General features: G+C 37.0%; 1 protein-coding gene across 1 annotated transcript in view; it reads left to right on the top strand.

Annotated features, from left to right (window-relative positions):
* The window catches only part of tfr1b (transferrin receptor 1b), a 13321-nt gene that overhangs the window by 4812 nt on the left and 8225 nt on the right, over positions 1-284 (top strand). The window contains exon 13 of the mRNA XM_035657099.1: positions 158-261. Coding sequence (XP_035512992.1) covers positions 158-261 — 104 coding nt within the window. The remainder of the gene's footprint in view (positions 1-157; positions 262-284) is intronic.

Here is a 284-nt window from a genome sequence, read left to right as displayed (position 1 = left end):
CTAGTATGTAAAGCCATGTTTACAGATGCCTTAATTTAAGAAATTTAAATTCTGTAAAAAGCTTAAATTCCCAAATGCAGATTTTTGAAGTTTCATTTTTTTTGTATGAGTTGTTTGACTTTTTGCTGCTAATTGCTATGTTCAGTAACTTAACATCACAATGTGTGCAGACTGAGACCAATGTCAATGGACGATCCTGCCTATCCCTTCCTGGCCTTCTCTGGGATTCCCTCTATCTCTTTCCACTTCATCTCCCCCAATGTGAGTCTTGATGCAAAACAAAC

This window comes from Morone saxatilis, unplaced genomic scaffold, assembly GCF_004916995.1.
Source record: "Morone saxatilis isolate NCDOM2014 unplaced genomic scaffold, NCSU_SB_2.0 Contig0, whole genome shotgun sequence".
NCBI lineage: Eukaryota > Metazoa > Chordata > Actinopteri > Moronidae > Morone > Morone saxatilis.
The sequence above is the reverse complement of the archived record's forward strand: the minus strand, read 5'-3'. Positions and strand labels throughout refer to the sequence as shown.